The sequence below is a fragment of the Sphaeramia orbicularis genome, chromosome 17 (genome assembly GCF_902148855.1).
Source record: "Sphaeramia orbicularis chromosome 17, fSphaOr1.1, whole genome shotgun sequence".
NCBI classification, from domain to species: domain Eukaryota; kingdom Metazoa; phylum Chordata; class Actinopteri; order Kurtiformes; family Apogonidae; genus Sphaeramia; species Sphaeramia orbicularis.
In genome coordinates, this window is record NC_043973.1 from 34,890,950 (window position 1) to 34,913,109 (window position 22,160).

Consider the following 22,160-nt stretch of genomic DNA (forward strand, 5'->3'; position numbering starts at 1 on the left):
CCCATAGTTTTCACACAGTTTATCAGTAAATACCTGTTTCTGTGCGTCAAAAATTAAACGTGTGGTGTCCAGCTGAGTGGACATTTTTGTAACTTCATGAAAAATAGGTTCATAAGAATGTTTTTTTTTTTTCATTATTTTTTTTATATATATTTTTTATTTTTATTTTTTAAATTATTTTTATTTGATCTATTTTTTAAAATTTATTTTTCAGAAGAAAATTTTCAATCGCATTGTTTTTTTCATGCCTAAAGATGAATAAAAACACTCAGGGAAAAATTTTGATTAAGATTCTCATGATTCGTGCATGAAAGGATTAAAGTTTTTGAAAAGGTTCGTTAAGCATTTGTGTGTTATTTATGCAATAAATTATATACAATTTTCAAATCAGATTTTATATTTTTTGTGTTTTTTTGTCCTTTTGTGTTTTTATAGTAGGTTAAAGTGAAAAAATAATAGGCAGATGACATAGATGAAGTTGTGCTGAAAAAAGGAGATACTAAACATGGGTATAGTAAACATTTGTTTATATAGTATATAAAGGCAAAATCAAAAGAACTCAAAAACAGCCAAAAAAAGCTCAGACCACTGAGGGTTCAGATGCTGCAGCTCTTTCATAATTCATGTTTTCAGTTCTTGTTTGTTCAGTTTTAATTATCAGCCTTGTAAATCCAAGCTGGACTGACTATACATAATCTGACCAAGGAAAATCAAATTAATTTCAGCAAAAAAAATGTCTCTGTTTTGAAAGTCTGGGGTCACCACAAATGTGTGATGCTAAAATGGGGTCAGGACCCAAAAAAGGTTGGAAACCACTGGCATAGATAAAATAAAAAAAAGTTACTGTAATGATATTTTTGGCAATATTAATTTTCATTGATCATTATTGTTTTGTTGCTGAGTCCCTTTTTATCAATGAAGCACCTGAATACAATGTGTTCCAATATATAGTATAAGTGTAGTAACAGACCCATAGGAATCAATCCTAAAATTAATTATTATAATATAATTGAGAGTGTCATGTTAATTTAAATGTGTTATTTCTTGTGTTATTTCTTGCATCTCTGTGTTGATTTTCATGTATATTTTTGGGATGGTGCAAATAGAGCTGAAGTGTAAGAGAAAAGACAAACATGACCTGATTACATTATTTTTATGTTACAATATTTGAGTTTCTGTGCAAAAGTGCTTTTATTTATTTAACAGAAAAACAAGTTGACCAAAAAGAAATAACAGTTATATGTTATAAACAAAAAATGATAGATTTTTTTGTTTTTTTGGACTGAATTACACACAGTTTTCACAGCTCTGCTTCATATTACATACTATTATTATTTATTTTTACATTTCTTCTGCAGACACTGACATCCTTACTGAGGTGTCTTCTAGATTTAAGCTAAAAACCAAACATTTTACAGTAACTTCCTGCAGTGCATCTTTGTAGGTTTCAGTATTTATAAAGTAATCATCATTGAAGTATGAAAAGACTGAGACTGAAAATATTTTAGATACAAGTTCAGATATTTTAGATGTAATAAAAGAACAATACATGGTGTTTTTGCCCCTCAGTAAATAGAAGAAATCAATCATTACTCTGTGCTTTTAAATGAATTCAGTTACTGTGTGTTTCATTCATACAAGTTAAAAAATATCAGGACAGATGGATAAAATAATGGTAGTGTTTTCCATGGCAGCCCCAGCGGTCCAGTCCAGACTGTTTCTCAGACTTCTGTGATGTTCTTTATACTCAGAGAGAAGCTCACGTTTGGCTGCAGCTCCTGGATGAACTGTTGAAGCTAAAGACAAAAAGTTATTTTAACCCATAAAAACCCAAACAACCACTGGTGACCAACAGCATCTACGAATATAAAATATTTAATACCTGCGGATCCACTAATCCTATCAATACATGTCAGTAGCTGGTGTAAAATACAGTTTGTCATGTTTTCATGGTCATCAGATATGACCCATTTGGACGTTCAGAGGCTCCGTAGTTACCATGGAAACACTGTCATCTTCTACAACATTGATTCACCAGTAAAACTAGTGGAGTTGGATCAATGATAGTGGATGGAGATCAAGGTTCTAACAGTTTTGGATTTTTCATTATAGTTTAGTTTTATTTAGTTTTGACTTTTTTTTTCTCTAATTCAGTTAGTTTTAATTAGTTTTTAGAGCAGGTTTGATAGTTTTTATTAGTTTTTGTTATTTTCTAAATGCTTAGTTGTAGTTTAGTTGTAGTTTAGTCGTCTCTTTTCTCTTCTTCTCTGTCGTCGTATTCAAATAAATCCCAGAGAGGACTCTGCTGCTTTCTCCCAACTTTAGTCTCCATGTTTCCAGGTAGAGTGGGGACCAGAAGACAACTGGAAACCACAAGTGAACACAAGTGACGGACCCTTAAATATCATATGGTGACAGCAGATAAAATTGCTAGAGCGAAATAAATCACTTTCTAATCAATCCGACGTTGACAAATATGAAAACGAAGGGAATTTTATTCATAATTTTTATCCATTTTAGTTAGTTTTGTAAACACACAATGCAGTTTCAGTTAGTTATGTTTTTTTCTTTTAATTATAGTTTTTATTTACTTCAGTTAACAAAAATGTTTTTTCAGTTCTAGTTTTCGTCATTTCGTTAGTTTTCGTTAACAATGATAATCTTGATGGAGATACTCGTTTTTGCATTCAGTTATTGATATCTTTAATGAAAAAGACACTTTTTCTTATGTTTTCTTTGTTTTGACATAATAACATTGAATGTACTCTAAGTTTTTAAGAATATTTAGATAAAATATAGGAAATTAAATATAAGAAAATGCATTATTTACAGTGAAAAATGCCAGTTTGGACATTCAGAGGCTCCGTAGTTACCATGGAAACACCATCATCTTCTACAACATTGATTCACCAGTCAAACCGGTGCAGTTGGATCAATGACAGTGGATGGAGACACTGGGTTTATGTTCAGTTAATGAGAGATTTGCTGTAAAAGTCACTTTTCACTGTTTTGATATAATAGTCTTTGAATTTACTCTGAGTTTTCATGAACATCTACATTAAATACAGGAAATATATGATTTACAGCAGGGACGTGCACAGGATTCTAGAGGGGCAGGGGCCCAAAGTCACAAAAGGGCAGTATGTGTGCGCCAAATTTTTTTCAGGCCTTAATAACACAATATGTGGCTGAATGTAAAATTAATAAAGTAGCCATAGATAACAACAACAACAACATAATTGTGTGTATTGTGTAGCTGTGAGTGATGCAATTGCTGTTTCTCTTGTGTCATTGTAGCCCCATGGGAATTCTAAGTTGATTTCTTAAATTCATATTTTTGATTTCATTGTATTTTTTTTAATTTTTTTTTTTATTAAAATGTGAATATCACTGTGTTTAAAATTTTGAAACATTGTGTATATGTAAAAATAATTATTTGTTAAAAAATCGTTTACCTGTTATGTTTAACCAATCCGAGTCGGGAGGAAGTGACGTGTGAGGAGAATGCGGGAGAGAAGGTGAGAGACGTGGAGTGGGAGAGGAGCACGAGGCGGAAAAAAGAGTTAGCAAAACGCCCATTTGTGGATGTAATGTGGAACTGTTCAGAGACTACCGGACAGTGAGTCACTTATGGACATTCTGTGGTGTTATTTGGATTTGCTGTGCTTCTTGTGGACTACTCTAGCGAAGAGTTTTTCCTGGAGGATGCAGTGCATGCTAGTCAGCCCGACTTAGCTTGTTGGAGTTTAAAGTGGACTGTGAAGCTAGTGGTCTGCTGACCAGACTACGGAGCCCAGTTCATCAGACTCTTTTTCCTCGGAAACCGGATTATTGAACGGGACAACGACAGCAGTTCCTATCGGCTCCGCCAGCGCGGTGAGGCTTCAGAGAGGACGCCGCCGCCATTACTCAGCAGCTGGAGTTTTGAGTTCTGCGCCACGGCGCGAAATGACCATGAAGTTTTAGGTCCATCTGCTCCCAGAACACACTTCAGACCTGCACCGGTTTGTGACTCCTACATTAATCTGTTTGGTATTCATTTTGATATTTAAATATGTTAATTTAGTTAGATAAACTGCCGGCTTTAGGGTTAAAAATTATAAGGGTTATGATTTATGTGTTCTGTTCATTTAAAGTGAACTAACGGGACTTATAATACACTTTAAAGTGGACTGAACCGAAAAAAGAAAAAGACAATTTATGTGCGCACACCTTACTGTTAAATGTTTAATTTGGTGTAGGTGTGCGTGTTTAACCCTTTCATGCACAGTGGTCACTCCAGTGGTCACTCCAGTGGTCAGTTCTTCTCCAGCAGTTCTCTTGTATATTCCTGGGTTTTATTGTTTTAGTTCCATATCAGCCAACACAGTGGACACTTATGCATCATCCCATACAGTGCATTTCATACCGTTACTGTAACTCTGCTGTTCTTGATAAACCTGATCTGCAGTAACGTGTTTTAGTGTAAATCAACAAACAAAACAATTTTTTTTTTTTTTTTTTTTTTTGCATATTATCTCCATGAAATGAATAATAACTAGCATCAGAGTATGTTAAAATGTGAGAAAACATCTGATTACCAGCATTAAAAATGTTTTCATTGCATACTTTTCCATATCACTTTCTGATAGTAGGTTTTAAATACATGTTTCTTTGCTTGAAAAATTAAATGCATGGGGTCCGCCTGAGTGGACAGTTTTGTAACTCCTTAAAAAAAAACCAACCTAAATCACATGTTTTTTTCATGCCTAAAGAGCAATAAAAACACACAAATATTGTGACCAAGGTTCTCATAATTGCATGAAAGGGTTAATGGTGATAATTCATATTGTGGGGATGTTAATTTTAAAGGGGTGAATAGTAAAAGGAGTAAAAATTCAAACAGGGTTAAAAACTAATTTGATGTGCATAAGTGAGGCAGGGTATTGAAGCTAAAATACATTGTACTGAGGAATTGATTTTATTTAATCTAAAACTTAGTAGTTTCACTTATGTAGCCTATTACAGGTGTACTAAAAGTAGTCTGTTACTGTCATTAGGATATTCTGAATAGCTGAATAGTTACATTTTAATGATCTTATAATTACCTAACAAAGTACATTGGTGAGCTATAAAGAGAGAGAGATCTCTCACAACATAAGGATTCGGGGAGCGCACTCCAACAAATAGCCAGACAGCTAGGGGGCGCTACATCATCAAATTATTGTCAAAATGTATCCTAATACTGAGGTTTGAAGGACATGTGATTCAGCTGCAATTCTAAAAAGTAATAAAACATTAGCTTATTATCAGGCTATGAACCACTGAAACATTGATCATTGACAAAAATATAGAAATAAATCCTATAAAACCAGTCATGTTTAGTCTGTAGTTCAGCCTGCATGCCTACAGGACTGCAGTCCACATGTGGATCTACAGGATTAGTTGTTGACGTAGCAGAGCTAACACAGTCTGAGACCTGAGATTAGATTCACAAGAAACTAAAACAATTTACCCACTCCCCAAAACCCAGTCATAACTTCCAAACTGGTAAGCTGAGGCTAATATGATATTTTTCCCAAGGTGCACATGAACGCAGCTTTCATGTCTAAAACTAGTCCAGGCTGCACATAAACCAGTCCTACTGTGACTGCTGCTGGAGTTTCCTGTTCCTACTGGAGAAACATTCACAGCAGCAAACGCACAACAAACTGAATATCTGGAAACAAATGTAAATTGTCAGTAAAATCAAATGGAGTGAATGATTCCTCCTGTTTCTGCGATTCAGTACTTTCAAGTAATGTTGGGGGGGTTGGCTGGATGAACCACAAAGGTTGAAGTAAATCCACCGTCCTGTCTCATCTGTGCACAAACTACACAGTGGAGATGTGACCAAGGCTTGTATCTCTCTCTCTCTCTCTCTCTCTCCTCTCTCTCTCTCTCTCTCTCTCTCTCTCTCTCTCTCCCTCTCCCTCTCTCTCTCTCTCTCTCTCTCTCTCTCTCTCTCTCTCTCTCTGGACAAGCGTGTGGGCGTGCAGCATGGGGAAGCCCTGCCCCTCAGTGACAGACAGCGGACAGAGAAGCAGCATCAGCCTCAACACACATACAATACCATGACATGCTGCAACAAGGAAATGCGTACGGTAGATAACCGTGGTGTTTTTATACAGCCGTTTTCTTTTACATTCCTATGCAGAACAGGAATTTATTTATTTTTTAAAAGTAAAAAGGGCACTTTTTCTACGAGGCAAAAAGGGCAGGGGCTCAAGCCCCCTGTGGGCCCTATGTGTGCACATGCCTGATTTACAGTGAAAAATGCAAAAAATAAAGGGTAATATTACAATAAATAGTGATAAATCATTTAAGAAATGTTAAAAGGAGAGAAAACATCCTCGTGGGTTAATATAAATGGTGTGAGATTTACAGCACATGTGGATAAGAATAACTAGCCTGAACTGTGTCACTTGGCCACTCACTACACTAAACAATAAATCAAAAGCATTCTATTAACATGCCTGTTCAGTTCAGTTAATGATAAATTGTGTTTAAAAAGTCATCTTTTTTAATTTTCCTCTGTTTCTGATATTATGACAATTAACTTTAATCTGAGCTTTTATGAACACCTACACGATTGGTAAATTAAATACGGGGAAATACCTGATTTTTATTGAAGAAACACAAAATACAGAGGATAATATTATATTAAATGGTGATAAATCTCTTAAGAAAGGTTAAATAGAGAGAAAAATTGATTTGGGAAGTGACACAAAAGTAACGCTGGGTTTTCACAGGTTAATTGTTTTTCAGTTGTTAATTGCAGGGTGTAGGCGCAGTCTGAACAGCCATTATGGAACTGGTTCAACAAACACTTAATCCCATAAATATACACAATTAAGCACTAAACTTTGTGCCTCGGTGAAGGACTTACCTGGGTTAAAACTGGATCAGCTGTTGTTAAATTCAGCTGAAGTGAACTCCGAACGGCCGTCTGAAGGATGGCCAAGACTGAGACGAATGTGACAAACAGTAGAGTCAGTCAAATCATGTTAAAACTGAAATAAATGCAGTTTAAATGTGTAAAATGAACTGACCGTTGTTAGAATTCAACAGGGGCTGGACAGCTGTTGGCTGTGGGGACTGTGATAAAGGAGTAGCTGTGGTAGAGGGGGAAAACCCCACTGAGGAGAAAAAAAAAAAAAAGATGTAAGATAAGATATATTTATTGCCATTGTGTAGTCACCTATTCAGCAAAACTGGGATATCAATTAAGACGTGCATTACAATAAACCAAGAAAAAACATTTACAAAATAAAATAAATAAATAAATAAATAAAACTGCAATACAGAAGTCCAGTTGTGTCAAGCATGAAGTAATAAAGTAATTGTACCGGAATACTTGATTATAATACATATAAATATATTCCACATTTTTGTTAGAGGCACAGAAAAGTCAGTGATTCTGCTGCATAACTTAAAATCTAAGATAGATGAGATAAGGTAAGATAAGATAAGATGAATTACGATAAGATAACATAACATAAATTAAGATAAGACAAGATAAGATAGGATAAGTTAAGATAAGACAAGATAGGATAAATTAAGATAAGACAAGATAAGATAAATTAAGATAAGATAGATAAATTAAGATAAGATAATTTAAGATGAGACAAGATAAGATAAATTGAGATAAGATAGATAAAATAAGATAAATTAAGGTAAGATAAGATAAAATAAGATAAGGTAAGATAAAATAAATTAAGATAAGACAAGACAAGATAAATTAAGATAAGACAAGATAAGATAAATTAAGATAAGATAGATAAATTAAGATAAGATCATTTAAGATAAGACAAGATAAGATAAATGAAGATAAGATAGATAAAATAAGATAAATTAAGGTAAGATAAGATAAAATAAGATAAGGCAAGATAAAATAAATGAAGATATGATAAGATAAATTAAGATAAGACAAGATAAGATAAGTCATGTGCCGTTGTGTCCTTGGGCAAGACACTTCACACTGGTGTATGAATGTGTGTGAATATTTGTTGGTGGTCAGAGGGGCTGTTTGGTGTACTGGCAGCTGTGCTTCTGTCAGTCTGCCTCAGAGCAGCTGTGGGTACAGACGTAGTTTACCTCCACCAGCTGTGGGTACAGACGTAGTTTACCCCCACCAGCTGTGGGTACAGACGTAGTTTACCCCCACCAGCTGTGGGTACAGACGTAGTTTACCTCCACCAGCTGTGGGTACAGACGTAGTTTACCTCCACCAGCTGTGGGTACAGACGTAGTTTACCTCCACCAGCTGTGGGTACAGGTGTAGTTTACCTCCACCACAGAGTGAATGTAAGAGTGAAAAAATAGTGGATCAATAATGTAAAGAGCTTTAGGTGACTTGAAAAGAGCCATAGAAATCTAATCCATTATTATTATTAATAAAAAAGCAGATATTTAACGTCTAACAGGCTGTAATTCACACATTTTACAAACATGTCCTTTTTCTACACATTTTCGTCTTATTGTAATAGTATCTGAGTAACATGAATGTTCCTTACTCGTCTGTGCGGCACATGAAGCCAAACATCCGGCCAACAGGATCAGCAGCAGCGCAGACATGTTGGGTACGAACGGCCGAACGGTGACAAATTCAAATGTGTTGTGGGAACGATTCCACACTGCTCTCATGAAGTCACCGGCTTTTTGTTCTGCTGACGGAAATGACACCGTTTTTCAGAAGGCGTGGCGATGAAATAACAAAACGCTCGTACCCTCAAGGTCTGGCAACACAAACCATGCACTGTTCTATGAAATACGAGCAGGGACTCAGAGTTTTCCATTGTACAACTGAATGTCAAATTAAAGGCCAATATGGTTTTTTAATCTTTTTATTTTTGAAGAATAGAGAACAAAGCAGTAAAGCAAACATCACACTGACGATAATCCTAATATTGTCAGTGTTGGTGAAGGTTAAAAGATAAATGTTTGCTGTTTTTAGTGGAAAAAATAAAACTAAAACAAGATGAGAAAAGAAAAATACCTTCAGTTATTTCAAGCAAAAACAAGAGTCTTAACCTCCTCAGACCCAGGAAAGTGAAAGTTTTAGCTTTTTAAATTAAACAGCTGTCTTGATTGGAAACTGCAGAATGCAACAGTTTTTCACATACATTTTTACAAATATTTATATATTTATTTATTTACTTTTTAACCCTTTCATGCACAGTGGTCACTCCAGTAGTCAGTTGTTCTCCTGCTGTTCTCTTGTATTTTCACAGGTTTTGTTTTAGTTCCAGATCAGCTAACACAGTGGACACTCATGCACCATCCCATAATAATACACTGACATTCAGACCATTACTGTAACTTTGCTGTTCTTAATAAACCTGATCTGCTCTAACATGTTTGAGTGTAAATCAATTGTTAACTGTTAGACTGTAATTAACTTTTTTTTTTTTTTTGCATATTATCTCCATGAACTCGGAAGATTATTACTGTTATTAATTATTTAAGAAGAAGGGGTGGGATTTTATAAATTATGCTTCTTCTCACTCCTTTTTGAAGATGTTTTGTATGTCTTATGTTTAAGTGTTTTGTTTATTTTTCTTCTGTTTTGACATTCATATTCAAAATAAATACATCAATCAGTCAAATCAATCAAGTGAGTCATAACTAGTATTAGAGTTTGTTAAAATGTGAGAAAACGTCCGATTAGCAGCATTAAACATGTTTTTATTTCATTGTTTTCATATCACTTTCTGATATTGGGTTTTAACCCTTTGATGCACGAGTTATGAGAACCTTAGTCAAGATTTTTTTTCCTGAGTGTTTTTATTCCTCTTCAGGCATGAAAAAAACAATGTGATTGAAATTTATTAATGAACTGAGTTTTAATGGAGTTACACAAACGTCCACTCAGCTGGACACCATGTGTTTAATTTTTGAAGCAAAGAAACATGTATTTAAAATGCAATATCAGAAAGTGATGAACTGTGTGAAAACTATGAAATAACATTTTTAATGCAGCTAATCTGATGTTTTCTCATCTTTTCTCATACTCTAATACCAGTTATTACTCGCTTCATGGAGATAATATGCAAAAAAAAAAAAAATTTGTTCAAAAAAACTGTTAATTACAGTCTAATAACAAGTAGCAATTGATTCACATTCAAACATGTTGGTGCAGATCAGGTTTATGTAGAACAGCAAAGTTACAGTAATGGTCTGAATGTCAGTGTATTATTATGGGATGGTGCATTAGTGTCCACTGTGTTGGCTGATATGGAACTAAAACAACAAAATCCATGAATATACAAGAGAACAGCTGGAGAAGAACTGACCACTGGAGTGACCACTGAGCATGAAAGGGTTAAATACATGTTTCTGAGCTTCAAGAATAAAATGCATAGTGTAGCCAAGTGGACATTTTTGTAAATCCATGAAAAAAAAAACTCAATTGCATTGTTTTTTTCATGCCTAATCAGGAATAAAAACATTAAAGAAAAGATCTGGACAAAGGTTCTAATAATTCATGCGTGAAAGGGTTCATGGAATGTCCTTTGCGATGGACAGCATTTTTGAAGTAAAACTGACACTTTTGTCCCCTACAGAGAACAGAAATACATCGCTGGGTCTCAGGAGGTTAACATAACAAACTTCTAATTATTCTCATTTCTTTTACACATTAATGTTGAGCCTCGTCTCTAAACAACAGTGTTTAAAGTTTCTGGTTGTTGTCACACCTCAGCAGTTCTTAGCTGCCATCCACAGTTTCACACAGGCATGTTAAATATTAATATTAGTTAAATATTAATACCAATGACAGTACAGTGGCTGGAAATGTAAATGTAAAATATGTGGATTTTGATCTGTTTTCATTGCAAAGGTCTTGAAGTGACTCATGTAGGTTGTTTTTTCAGTGTCACGGCACAGTGACTTTATAATCACCTGTGAGCCTGTTTGTAATCCAAGTGTTCTGAGAGGAAACTCAACTCCTGGATCTGATGGGAGGTGATTACAGGTGTTTTCAGGCAGGTATGATAAAAGGAAGGAGGGGTGGTGGTGGTGGGGTAAATATGTGTCTGACAGGTGTGATTAGTGCTCAGTGATTAAATTCTATCAGATGTGACAGTACAGTTCTGTAGGCGGTTTCATATTTCCACAGTGGAATGAAACAGCGGCAGATTATCAAGGTTTAGAATGATTTCACTGGGTTACAAAAAAATGTTTTTTGCAAGTTGTCTATGTTTTTTCAACTGAATTAGGACTATTTTGCACCTCTAAATCCAAAAATGACATCTGTTTTTCTCAATCAGGTCAGGTTTTTTTGCTAATTTGATTTTGAAAAATTTGATCTTCTCACAATCTGCGCCCAAACTTTATCTTGGTCACCAAGTTTAATACCAAAATAAGATTGGTAAGCACACTTTATGAAACTTGTGACTTGATTCCTGTTAGGTACAATGGTGTATTCACTGCAGATGTAGCAGAATACGTCAGGCTTATTTTTTTCAAGGTCTTCTAGTCGAAGCCATTTCATTCACCTGTAATATTAAAAAAAACATTAATCATAAATTGGCAAAAGTAAAATCTTCAGAACTCGTTTATTGCAAGAAATATGAAAGAATTTTGTATCATATGATGTGAAAATGCCCATAAATGTAAGTAAAAATGTTAAAAAGCCAATATGTAGCATAGTTCAGAAAGTTGACCTGATTGAGCAAAATTAATGTGATTTTTGGATTCAGCACACCAAAATGATCCTAAATCTGCTCAAAAAACTTAAACAATAAATTTGTTGTTGACCAGTGTTTTTAGACAGACAGGAGAGAGCTGCAGTCGGACGGTGGGGTTTGATATTTTCAGGGTATTTTCATCTGATTTTGGCTCCTGTGGGTTTTAAATACAATGAGCTGAAAATGGGGAAAAAAAAAAAAGTCAGGCATGTCCAAACTGAAACGAGCCCAAAAGGGTGTTTTTCGTCCGGTCCTTATACATAAAGCTACTAAATTTGGTACATCTAGGATGGGGCATTTATTTCAATGTTAAATAGAAAGTAAAAATTCATTTGGAAACTGACCTAAAAGGAGCCCTGGGTGTTTATGGGTTTATGTAATGACATGTGCAGTCAGTTTTCAGATGCATTCTAATCACATATTCACATTGGATCAATGACAGTGGATGGAAACACTTGTTTTTATGTTCAATAAATCATAGATTTGACTGAAAAAGTCACTTTTTCTTCAGTTTTCTCTATTTTTGATACAATAACCTTCAACTTTAGTCTGAGCTTTTATGAACATCTACATCAGGGCTGTCAAACTCATTTTAGTTCAGTTCCACATTCAGCTAAATTTGATCTGCAGTGGGACGAACCAGAAAAATAATAATATAATAATGTATAAATAATGTCAACTCCCAACTTTTCTGTATTTTTTAGAGCAAAAAAAAAAAATTACATTATGAAAAGGTTTACATCTACAAACTATCCTTTCAAACAATGTGAGTAACCTGAACAAACTGAAAAAATAAGTGCAATTTTAATGATATTCTGCCTCAGTTTATCACTTACACATGTACATTATAATATAAAAAAATACATAAACATTTAGTAACAGACAGAATCTTGTTAAAATTGTACTTACTTCTCTTAAGACATTTCAGGTTGTTCATATTTGTTCAGGTTATTCACATTTTTTGTAAAATTATATATTTTTTTAGTGTAAATACATGAAAATATTTACATTTACAAAAAGAAACATTTGGAGTTGTCATTATTTCTCTGTTATTCTGATAGTATTTGACTGGTCCTGCCCACTGGAGATTGAATTGGTTTGAATGTGGAACCTGAACTAAAAAGATTGTAAATATCTTAGGTGTAATTTTTGCATTTCACAAATTCGTCCTGCAGGGCCGGACTGGACCCTTTGGTGGGCCGGATTTGGGCGCCAGGACGCATGTTTGACACCTGTGATCTAGGACAGGGGTGTCAAATATACGGCTCATGTGGGGTGAATTTGTGAAATGCAAAATATCACTGAAGATATTTAAAAATTAGGGGAATTTAAAAAAAAAAAAGAAGCATTTTAATTTAGGGGCCCCATACAGCCCAATTTAAATTTCAGTAAGACCAGTAAAATGATGTCATAATAATTTATAAATGAAGATAACTCCAATTTTTTTTCCTTATTTTAATGTAAAAGAAAGCACCACTACATGAAAATATTTATATTTTAAAAAAACTATCCTTTCACAAAAAATGGGAGTAACCTGAACAAATATGAACTTGAAAGGTTTTAATAAAAATAAGTGCTTTTTTAATAATATTATGCCTTTTACTCAATGTTTTGTGTCTTTGCAGATCCACTGTGATCTATAAGTTGAAATGCACATGTGTAGATGATAAACTGTTAAAACTGTACTTATTTTTCTCCATAAATCTGACGTTGTTCATGTTAGTCACATTTTTTTTTTAAGGATACTTGGTAGACGTAAATATTTTTCTCAATGTAATTTTATTTTTTCACTCTAAAACATAGAGAAAAGTTTGGAGTTGATTTTATTTACAGGTTATTATGTTAATATATGTACAGTACTTGAGATCATATTGGGCTGCATGTGGCCCCTGAAATAAAATGAGTTTGACAAAAATGGTTAAGGGGAAATCATATTTAAGGGCTTTTGAAAACCCAGGTACATTTAGACCCTCAATAAACAGATTATTGGGTCATCACACTGGTTAATGACTAAATATTCACATTTAAAGCATCATATGATAAAACTATTTCAACTATAATTCCCTTCCTTAACAGCTCTTTGTCCACATCAGCAGATAAACCACAGTTAAGTCCCACATCAGGGGTTCTTTAATTTGCTGCTGGTTCTGCTGCTACCGCTGCTGCTGCTGCTGCTGGCGTAGCTGGAGCGTCTGGAGGTGGTGAGAGGAGGGGAGGTCACCGCCAGATCCAAGTCCAGATCCACGGTCTTCACTGCAGGGGAGGAGCCTGCAGATGCCCTGGGGGAGGAGCCTGCAGACGCCCGGGGGCAGCTGAAGGAGGACACAGAAGACCTGGAAAACAACGCAAAGACACGGTGCAACAGCAGAATACTACAGCTGTGTGCATCTGAGGTAAATATGAGGTTCTAAACCAGGGGTGTCAAACATACGGCCCATTTAGGATGAATTTGTGAATTACACTAAAATTACACTAAAATTTACACTAAATATGTTAACAATGAAGGCTGTCAAAGTGCTTTTAGTTCAGTAGACACATACAGCTCACTGTGAGTCAGACCAGTAAAATATTATCATAATAATATAAATAATGACTACAATTTTTCTTATATTTGTTTAGTGTGAAAAAAGAGAAGCTGACATAGGAAAATGTTTACATCTAATAAACTATCCTTTAAAAACATATGAATGACATGAACAGCCACGAACCATAACTGAATCTGAACGTTGAACATTGTGCTGCAACTGGAACCTTAATTTTCTGAAGGCTCTACCCAAGGGATCAATAAAGTTACATCTAATCTAATGTAATCTAATGTAATGTAATATAATCTGACCTAATCTAATCAAATCTAATATAACATAATATAATTTAACCTAATCTAATGTAATCTAATCTAATATAACATAATATAATTTAACCTCATCTAATGTAATCTAATGTAATATAATATAATATAATTTAACCTAATCTAATGTAATCTAACCTAATGTAATATATTGTAATCTAATATAATATAATATAACCTAATCTAATATAACATAATATAATTTAACCTAATCTATTCTAATCTAATATATGGTTTAATCTAATCTAATATAATATAACATAATCTAATCTAATCTAATCTATTGAGCCTGACCTGAGTGAGGCGGAGCTTCGGGCAGAGCTCAGGGTCTTGGAGCTCCGCCCACTGACAGGAGTAGAAGATGGAGACGGCAGAGGAAGACTGGCCTGAAACAAACAACAGCCCCAGCTTCAGTTGGTCTGACCTCATCAGTGTCCACAAAATGCTTTCTCTGACCATGTGCATGTAAAGCCACACACTGTGTACATTCGGTAAATGCACCTGCAGGAAGTATCGCTCCAGCACTGATCTTAGCTCAGGGTTGTCCTCCATCACTTCAATCAGCATCCTGTTGATGTTCTTGATGAATTCCTTCAGCTCCTTCACTTTAATGTCCTTCTCCTCAAACGTCTCTGTGTCGGTTCTTTTTGCCGAGCGAATATCTCTGCTTAACTTAGAACACTAACAAACAACAAATAAACAAGAATTACAGTGACTGGTAGCACATGTTGGTCATCATGTCTTCTGTTACTAGGGCTGTGTATCGGCAAGAATCTGGCGATACGATACAAATCACAATACTAGGATCATGATACGATATATCACGATATATCATGACGCCGTTAAAAAGGCCATTTTTTTGTTGGTTTCTTTTCTTTTGTTTTTTTTTTTTTAGATTTTTTTTCCTTGAAGAATTTAATTTAAATTCTGTTTTACAGATATTACAGTTTCAGATCCTGTCCAAATGTTCATATTCTATTAGTTCAGAACTAACATCAGAACAGTACTTTTGTCCCAACAAACAAATGAACATCTGCCCCTCAGACAGTAAAACGTAATTTTAGGATGATTAACCATTATTTAATAAAACAATGGTAAATAATAATAAAATATTAAAAAAAAAAAGAACCTCCACAATATCTGCATTTGATTAAATACCTTAAAATATCGATACAGTATTGTGAAATGAAATATTGCGATATATTGCAGAACCGATATTTTCTTACAGCCCTATATGTTATATTGGTATTTAAGCAAGAGTAAAAGCAGTGAATCTTCACCAAATTTGAGTTGTTGATAAAAAACAAATGTGCAGTTTGTTCTAGTTTTCAGTTACAGTATTGAGTCAAAATGTTCAATTCTATGGATTAATGGGACGGTGGGTTTTACTGAGACAGAATGTTTGTCTCTGAGCCACAGGTTTGACTTCAAAACACTGGCTGAACATTAGAATACATTCACTTTTCAGACTCAGGTTGAAAAATCTCTTGTATAAATCTATATAATACTAGATTTATAGGGAGGACTTTATCATATACCTTGTTAATATTTGCCAACCAGAACTTATGTCATTTGTTTCCAATTAATCATGTCAAAGAATGTAACATTTAGCATAATTTATCTCCGAAATTGATTATAAAAACAAAAAAAAAACATAGATTGGTATTATTAGGATATACTGTGAGTGTTTCCTAGTTACATTTTCATCACAGAAAAGTTGATGTAAATTATTTTATCTCTGGAAGTCTACATATATGCAGTTTAACGTGTTTAAACTCAGTTTTTTATGTCAGTATGTGCTTTCTATGTGACTTAAATGAACTCATGCTTTATTCTTATTATTTTGTCACGTTCTCAGAGGGTTTGAAATTTACAGACACCAAGTTCAGTGTCTTTAATCAGCCTGGAATCACAGTAAGGTAAGAAAAATTCAGTAAAATTTACACATTACTGCAAAATTTGGAGAAAAAGTCATTTGACATTTGAATAGTGGCACGTAAAAATAAACATCATAAAACCAGGTAGCCATCGTATAACATGGACTGACGGAGGTGAATGTATTTTAGAGTAATCTCCTTAAAAACATGGCAGCAGAACTATGTTTGATGCACTTCGGACTAGTCACGTCCAAACATCCATTCACAGCAAAGAGTTTTGTGCAGGGACATAAAAGGTTCTGCCAGAAGGACTCACTGCTCCACACCCATTTTCTGATCTGATGGAACAATAATAGGAATGTGTCCGGCTGTAATGATGATTATTAGGCGTCAAAGAAAATGACAAAGAAAACAAAACCAAGTAACTCAGGTTAGACAAGGCAGTGCCAGCAAATATGACACTGTTAATAAATGAAGACAACTCCACATTTTTTCCCTTATTTTAGTGTAAAAGAAAGCACAATTACATGAAAATATTTATATTTAAAAAAAACTATCCTTTCACAAAAAAATGGGACTAACCTGAACAAATATGAACTTGAAATGTTTTAGTAAAAATAAGTGCATTTTTAACAATATTATGCCTTTTACTAAATGGTTTGTGCTTTTGTAGATCCACTGTGATATGTAAGTTGTAATGCACATGTGTAGATGATAAACTGTTAAAACTGTACTTATTTTTCTCAAAAAAAATTTTGAGCAAAGGGAGTTTTCTACAGTGACATTAAAGGTTCTGCTAGAAGGACTCATTTACTCCACACCCATTTTCTGATCTGATGGAACAATAATAGGAATGTTTCCAGCTGTAATGATGATCATTAGATGTCAAAGAAAATGACAAAGAAAATAAAACCAGGTAACTCAGGTTAGACAAGGATGTGCCGGCAAATATGACACTGTTGGCCACGGTGCGAAAATACATAAAGACAGTAATAATTTATCTTTAGAAACTTGTAAACATGCATTTTTTCTCTAAGGTTTTCGCTCATTTCCTGATTTCTTCTTCTTGGATTTTTCTAAGGTGTCAAGCGAAAGGACACTGGGTCGGAACAGAAACACAAGTTCACATCCACAGATTCTTGTACTTTTTATATTTACATTATTTTGCCACTTTTTGGTAAGGTAGCAAATATGGTAACTTCATTGACCTTGATTTTCTAGTAGGAATATATATATATATATATATATATATATATATATATATATATATATATATATTTTTTTTTTTTTTTTTTTTTTTCCGCAAAATTAATAAAGTCTTGTTATGTCCTAATGTTCTAAAATACATGTTTCTTGTTCCTTTCATCTTACATGTGTTTTTCTTGTATTTTTTTATATATAACTTTTGGATTTTTTGTTTTTTGCCACTTACGGCCAAGGAACCAAATGTGGTAACTTCACTGACCTTGATTTCCTACATGACAATATCAAATTTTTTAGAAAATTTTCACAAACTAAAGTCTTGTTCTGTCCTCCAATAACACACTAAGGTTGAAATTTTTAATTTCAGAGTATTTTAATGTGTGTCCTGTAAAGGGTAAAAATCAAGACACACATGTCCAAACATTTCCACGTTGGTTTGAGATATATTGAGATTGGCGTCTGTAAACTTTTGTCCCCCTGAAAAAGTGTAAAATCAATAAAAACTTAAAAAATTCAAACTTCACTCTGCTGCTATTCTCTATCGCAGGCGTGTCAAACTCATGTTAGTTCAGTTCCACATTCAGCCCAGTTTGATCTGCAGTGGACTGAACCAGTGAAATAACAACAGTAAAAAAAGTTAAATTATATTATGATCAGGTTTACATCTACAAAGTTTCCTTAAAAATCTGAATAGCATGGGCAACTCAAATTGTCTTAAGAAATAAAGTGCAATTTTAACAATATCCTGCCTCGGTTTATCAGTTTATCATTTACACATGTGCGTTACAATCACACAAAACATTTAGTAACTGGTAGAATATCGGTCAAATTGCATTTACTTTTCTTAAGACATTTCTGTTTGTTTATATTTGTTCAGGTTATTTAAATTTTTTGTGAAAGTATAGTTTGGTAATGTAAACATTTTCATGTAATTTTACTTTTTTTTTTACACCAAAAAACAAAGAGAACATGTGGGGTTGTCATTATTTATAGGTTATTCTGATCATATTTTACTGGTTCTAACCCACTCTAAATCTAATTGAACTGTATGTGTCTGTATGTGGAACCTGAATTAAAATGATTTTGACACCATTGATTGTTAATATCTTCAGTGTAATTTTTGCAGTTTTTCACAAATTCATCTCCAGGGCCGGATTAGACCCTTTGGCGGGCCGGATTTGGCTCCCGGGCCGGATGTTTGACACCTGTGGTCTATCATCATGTCATCAAAATAAAGTAACCGGGTCAAATGAACTAAAAGAAGAAAAACATGCTGAAATGAATGGTCAGAATGGTGCTAAAGTAACGATGACGCACTTTCGATGACGCCTGCTGCAGCTGAAAAGTAAAAGCATAAAATGTGCGAGTGGAACAAGTGGAACCGCCCACTGTCCGACCTGTTTGGTGGCTCTGTCAATCTTATCGAGCTGGGAGACGATCTCTTTGTTCAGCGAACTGATGAGCATCTGCGTGTGGTCGAGCTTCTCTTTCTCCGCCTGCTCCTCTTGCATCGTATTCTCCAAGGTACTGCTCATGTCCTAGAAATGGAGAGCAGGAAAGTCGTCACAGAGGAGCACACAAAGCACAGCCCCACGCTAAACAATTCATGCAAGGTCCATTTCAGCAGATGACTCACATAGATAGCTGTGATGGAGGTTTATTTTAGACCCAATATTGTCAACGAGACACAAAGAACCTCCTGCTTCGACAACACTGAACACATGTTAATAGAAGGCTTTTCATTGTTGTTTTGTGTAGTGAGTGGCCAAGTGTATGGAAGTAAATCTGTGTCATCAGATTTTGAATTATAAAAGCCACTGAATTTCTAGCACTGATTTTTTTTTTTGCACTGAAATTAAGTATCTGAATTTTTTGCACCTGAATGTTTGCATCTGAATTTTTTTAAATTCGAAATTTATAAACATAGTAGAATTCAGGGACAAACAATTCAGATACTTAATTTCAGTGCAAAAAAAAAAATTCAGATACTTAATGTCAGCGCAAAAAAAAAAAAAAATCCAGATACTTAATTTCAGTGCAAAAAAAAAAATTCCGATACTTAATGTCAGCACAAAAAAAAAAATTCAGATACTTAATTTCAGCGCAAAAAAAAAAAAAAAATCCAGATACTTAATTTCAGTGCAAAAAAAAATTCAGATACTTAATTTCAGCGCAAAAAAAAACCCAGATACTTAATTTCAGTGCAAAAAAAATTCTGATACTTAATGTCAGCGCAAAAAAAAAAAAAATCCAGATAATTTCAGCGCAAAATAAAAAAAATAAAAATTCAGATACTTAATTTCCGTGCAAAAAAAAAAAACAAAAAAAAATTCAGATACTCAATTTCAGCGCCAAAAAAAAAATTCAGATACTCAATTTCAGTTCAAAAAAAAAATTCAGATACTTAATTTCAGTGCAAAAAAAAAAAATCCAGATACTTCATTTCAGCGCAAAATAAAAATTAAAAAAATAAAAATTCAGATACTTAATTTCAGTGCAAAAAAAATTCAGATACTTAATGTCAGCGCAAAAAAAAAAAATCCAGATACTTAATTTCAGCGCAAAATAAAAATAAAAAAAATAAAAATTCAGATACTTAATTTCAGTGCAAAAAAAAAAAATTCAGATACTCAATTTCAGTGCAAAAAAAAAAATTCAGGTACTTAATTTCAGTACACAAAAAAAAATTCAGATACTTAATTTCAGTCTAAAAAAAAAATCCAGATACTTAATTTCAATGCAAAAAAAAATTCAGATACTTAATTTCAGCGCAAAAAAAAAAAAATCCAGATACTTCATTTCAGTGCAAAAACAAATTCAGTGCCACAAATTCAATGTCTTTTATAATTCAAAATCTGATGACACAGATTTACTTCCATACAAGTGACACAGTTCAGGCTTGTTATTCTTATCCACATGTGCTGTAAATCTCACACCATTTACGTTAACCCACAAGGATGTTTTCTCTCTTTTTAACCTTTCTTAAATGATTCATCACTATTTATTGGAATATTACCTGTTATTTTTTGCATTTTTCACTGTGAATCATATATTTTCCTGTATTTAATGTAGATGTTCATGAAAACTCAGAGTAAATTCAAAGACTATTTACAGCAAATCTATCATTAACTGAACATAAACCCAGTGTGTCCATCCTCTGTCATTGATCCAACTCCATGGGTTTTACTGGTGAATCAATGTTGTAGAAGATGACGGTGTTTCCACGGTAACTACAAAGCCTCTGAATGTCCAAACATGGGCATATCTGATGAGCATGGAAAACATGTCAAACTGCATTTTACGCCAATTATTTACATGTATTGACAGGATTCATGGTTTAACAGGTATTAAACGGTTTAGATCAGTAGATAGTTTTGGTCACCAGTGGATACTTAGGTTTTTAAGGGTTAAAACATCAATTTATAAAGCATAATTTCAGGGATCAGCTATTTTGGACCGCAATCGCAACACAGCGTCATGTAAGGACAAGTTGTTCTGTCGTTGTTCATTAAAAAAAAGAGGATTTCAAGTGAGAAAATAAGCTAATTTTAAGAAGATGTATTTAACTTTGTCTTAGTAAGTTATCCCAGTTAATATACGGGTAAATTTAACCAGTAACAAGCAAAAACAATGCACTGTAAAAAAAAAAAAAATCTATAATGTAACAGAATTTTCACTGTTTACTTGACAGATTTTTCCTGTATTTTTAAAATACAGGGAAAATATCAATGAAATGACAAAAACAGACTGTGATTTTACATGTCAGATGTAAAATAACACAAAAATACTGTAACTGTGAATAACCAAGAATTTCCATTTTTTAAAATAATTTTTTTCTTTTTTCCCAGAAAAATACAGTTAAAATACATTTGCAAATGTATCGTAATTTCACAAATGTTTCTTTCCTATTTGTGAGATTAAACTGTTAATTTAAAGTTTAATACTGTAAAAAATAAAATAAAAAAATAAAACAAGATAAAATTACTGACAATTAACAGTAACAGAAGTATTTGTTCTGTCAGTTGAACCAGACTTGTTTGTTAATTGACAAATATCTTGTGTAATTACAGGAGGTTTCACAACAAAAATGCTGAATAAATGTATTTTTGTGGATGTATAACATGTATAAGCACTGATAAACTGTCCAAATACAGTTTTTATCAGTGGATTGGACAACTGAGTCTCACTGAACATTATTTATATATAAATTTATAGGGAATTGGATTGTTTTAATACACGTAAATATTCTTTATTAAACATTAGACAGTCAAAAAAATTATGCAAAATCTCATGAAAAGTAAGGGCAAAAACTGCATTTTAATGATGGAAAATTACCGTATTTTTATGAGATGGTTATTTTCTGTTATTTTACAGTATTTTTTTGGCACCCCTGCTGCCGGAATATTACTGGGTTTTTTTTACTGGTTTTTTTTTTTTTTTTTTTTTAACTTTTATTTTTTACAGTGTGGTTTACATTGTTCTACAAGTGCAATTTATCTTTTTTTTTATTTAATAGTTTAATTT

At 33.5% G+C, this 22,160-nt stretch overlaps 1 protein-coding gene across 1 annotated transcript in view; it reads right to left on the reverse strand.

Moving 5' to 3' along the window:
* Positions 1-823: 823 nt before the first annotated feature.
* ccdc39 (coiled-coil domain 39 molecular ruler complex subunit) overlaps positions 824-22,160 on the reverse strand; it is a 47,709-nt gene continuing 26,372 nt past the window's right edge. The window contains exons 18-25 of the mRNA XM_030160626.1: positions 19,034-19,174; positions 15,058-15,237; positions 14,851-14,942; positions 13,866-14,041; positions 8,535-8,684; positions 7,071-7,157; positions 6,908-6,984; positions 824-1,796 (exon numbers count right to left, since the gene is read on the reverse strand). Of these exons, the coding sequence (XP_030016486.1) occupies positions 1,722-1,796; positions 6,908-6,984; positions 7,071-7,157; positions 8,535-8,684; positions 13,866-14,041; positions 14,851-14,942; positions 15,058-15,237; positions 19,034-19,174 (978 nt within the window). The 3' untranslated portion in view covers positions 824-1,721. The remainder of the gene's footprint in view (positions 1,797-6,907; positions 6,985-7,070; positions 7,158-8,534; positions 8,685-13,865; positions 14,042-14,850; positions 14,943-15,057; positions 15,238-19,033; positions 19,175-22,160) is intronic.